Source organism: Pipra filicauda, unplaced genomic scaffold (genome assembly GCF_003945595.2).
Source record: "Pipra filicauda isolate LSUMZ 115617 unplaced genomic scaffold, ASM394559v2 scaffold795_size112054_pilon, whole genome shotgun sequence".
NCBI classification, from domain to species: domain Eukaryota; kingdom Metazoa; phylum Chordata; class Aves; order Passeriformes; family Pipridae; genus Pipra; species Pipra filicauda.
In genome coordinates, this window is record NW_024104970.1 from 55,778 (window position 1) to 58,779 (window position 3,002).

General features: G+C 56.6%; 1 protein-coding gene across 1 annotated transcript; it reads left to right on the forward strand.

The window, feature by feature from the left end:
- The first annotated feature begins 1,005 nt into the window (after positions 1 to 1,005).
- Positions 1,006 to 2,004, forward strand: LOC114002455 (zinc finger protein 135-like). Its single transcript, XM_027748416.2, has one exon. It carries the CDS (start codon positions 1,093 to 1,095, stop codon positions 2,002 to 2,004), a length of 912 nt encoding a protein of 303 aa, XP_027604217.2. The 5' UTR covers positions 1,006 to 1,092.
- The last annotated feature ends 998 nt before the right edge of the window (positions 2,005 to 3,002 follow it).

Consider the following 3,002-nt stretch of genomic DNA (forward strand, 5'->3'; position numbering starts at 1 on the left):
CAGTGGGGACCCCTGGGATCCCTGGGACAACAAAGTGGAGAACCTGGAGAGGGGGAATGTCTGGGAACTCGGCATCCTGAAAGCGAGAGTCAGAGGAGAAGGGACCCTTGGGACCCCCAACACTCCCAGCATCCCTGAGTGGGACCCCCAGCATCGCAGAGAGGAAAGCTGTTCCCAACCCCAGAGGGGACAGACCAGAGAGGGGTAACTCCTGGGAGAATTTCTTTGGGTTAACCTTCATATTTTGGAGTAGTTTTTTAGCTGAATCTCAACTTTTTGCAGTTTGGGGGACGAGGGTCTTCTTGCTATTTTTGAGAGGGTTTTTGCCTGAATCTCAGAGGTTTGAGTTTTTCTGGGCTGAATCTTGGTGTTTGGGAGGTTTTTATGATCACAGGATGCCCGGTGAGTTCTAGAGATGGACTTGGGCAGGAGGAACCCCCAAGCCAACGCGCTCAGCCCTTGTTTTCCCCCCCATCAGGATTTGTCCTTCCCAAAGCTTGGGCAGATGGAGGAGGAGGCTGGGAGGAAGAGGAAGATGCCTTGGTCCCCCCAGGCAGGTGAGGAGGAAGTCAGTGTCCCTTTGGGCGGGTGTTGTGCTGGCTCTGTCAGCCGAGCATGGCCCCGGCTGCAGGACAACCCCGCTGGCGCCGCCGTCCTGCCGGGGCCGGAGTTGGGGGGATGTCCTTGGCCTTCCCTGTGGGCCGGAGGCAAATCCCCTGCCTGTCCTTCTTGCTTCCTGCCCCAGGCCCCGAGGTGAGGCCGGAGAGCCCGGAGGACAAATCCCCCCGTGAGACCCTGGTGGGAGAGGCCGTTTTGAAGGGCTCCCCGGCGCAGGAAGGCAGCGGGGAGGAAAAGGGCCGGAGATCCCCCCGCAGGAGGGGCTCCAAAGCCATCCCAGGGTGCTCTGAGGAGGAAAGAGCCAGCCTGTGCCGGGAAGGCGGCCGGAGGTTGAGGGGGAGCTCTGAGCTGGTGGTCCCTGAGCAGCCTCCCAGCAGGGAGAAGCCCTTCAGGTGCTTGGAATGTGGGAAGAGCTTCAGGACAAGCACCACCCTCCTTCGCCACCAGCACATCCACACTGGGGAACGGCCCTACATGTGTGTGGAATGTGGGAAGAGCTTCAGCCAGAGCTCCACCCTTCGCAAACACCAGCGCATCCACACTGGGGGACGGCCCTACTCATGTGGGGAATGTGGGAAGAGCTTCACTGACAGCTTCAGACTGATCCGACACCAGCTCATCCACAGCGGGGAACGCCCCTATACCTGTGGGGAATGTGGGAAGAGCTTCACTCAGAGCTCCAGCCTCCGCAAACACCAGCGCATCCACAGTGGGGCACGGCCCTACTCATGTGGGGAATGTGGGAAGAGATTCAGTGACAGCTCCAACCTGATCCTGCACAAGCATATCCACACTGGAGAACGGCCCTATTCGTGTGGGGAATGTGGGAAGAGCTTCACTCAGAGCTCCAGTCTCCGCAAACACCAGCGGATCCACACTGGGGAACGGTCCTACACATGTGGGGAATGTGGGAAGAGCTTCAGTGACAGCTCCGACCTGATCCGGCACAAGCACATCCACACTGGAGAATGGCCCTACAAGTGTGGGGAATGTGGGAAGAGCTTCACTCAGAGCTCCAACCTCCGCAGACACCAGCGGATCCACACCGGGGAACGGCCCTACACATGTGGGGAATGTGGGAAGGGCTTCAGTTGCAGGTCCACCCTCCACACCCACCAACTCATCCACACCAGGGAACGGCCCTACAAGTGCTTGGAATGTGGGAAGAGGTTTCAGAGGAGCTCAACTCTCCTCCTGCATGAGCGGACGCACACGGATGAGAGGCCCTTCCGCTGCACCGACTGCGGGAAGGGCTTCAAACTGAAGTCCCACCTCATCACCCACCGGCGCATCCACAGCGGGGAGAGGCCCTACAAGTGTGGGGAGTGTGGGAAGAGCTTCAGTGACAGCTCTACCTTGACCCAACACCAACGGACCCACCAGTAAGAGAAGCTCTGCAAGTGCCCCGACTGCGGGAAGAGCTTCGGCCGCTGCTTCCACCCCGAATGAAGCCCCTGATGGTGAGGCAACCCCTGGAGTCCAGTGACTGTCAGTCCATCCCTTTCGACCACAAAGGGCCAGTCCCCTTTCCCAGGGGCAGCTTCTTCCAACAGAACCCTTCCTGGGGGTGTGTGGAGATTCCTGCCTTGGCTGGGGACCCCCCAAGGTCACTCCTGGAGGTTGAGAGCAGAGATCTCCCCACGAGCGTTGGTCTGGGGGAGTTCCATCCATCTCTAATTAAGAATTATTGCTTTTTTGCCAGCTTGAGTAGAATTGCTTCAACAATTGCTTTAGTGTAGAGCACTGTCCTATCTTATGCTGTACTCCTGTTAGTTTTAGTGTTTCTATTGTGCAGTAATAAATTCTGATGAAGATGTTTTGTCTGATCATTTGTAACGCTAAATAATTCATTTCTATCAATAGATCTGATTTGCCATCATAAAACCTGGGGGACAAAAGTGGTTCAGTCACACCTCTGTAATTCCTCTAAACTGAAACTGTTGGCATAACCCAAGGCTGAGATTGGATCCAGCAGCCCCCAGCACCCCACAGTAAGCTGGGAGCTCTGGAGGGCCACCCCCCTTTTGCCAGCTCCCCTGTGCCCAAAGACCCCCATGGGACCGTCAGACCTGCAAAACCAGCCCCCCTTTTCCACCCTTCTTCCTGTTCCTCCCACTTTTTCATTGTTCCCTGAAGCCCCAGTTTACCCTCAAACAGTTTTGAAGTCCCAACTCCCACTTTTAACCCCCCCTCCTGTGGGTGCTGAAGGAGAAAATGAGGTTCCATTGCGAGACTTGTTTGCCGACACTTTTCTGTGTCCCCTTTTATTCCTCTTCTCTTGTGAGCAGCACTTGGTGTTTGTCTTTTAGTGCACCAGAATTCCCAGCATGGCCCCAAAGCAGTGCCCTGATCCCACACATTCCCCTCCCCTCATGTGCTGGCTG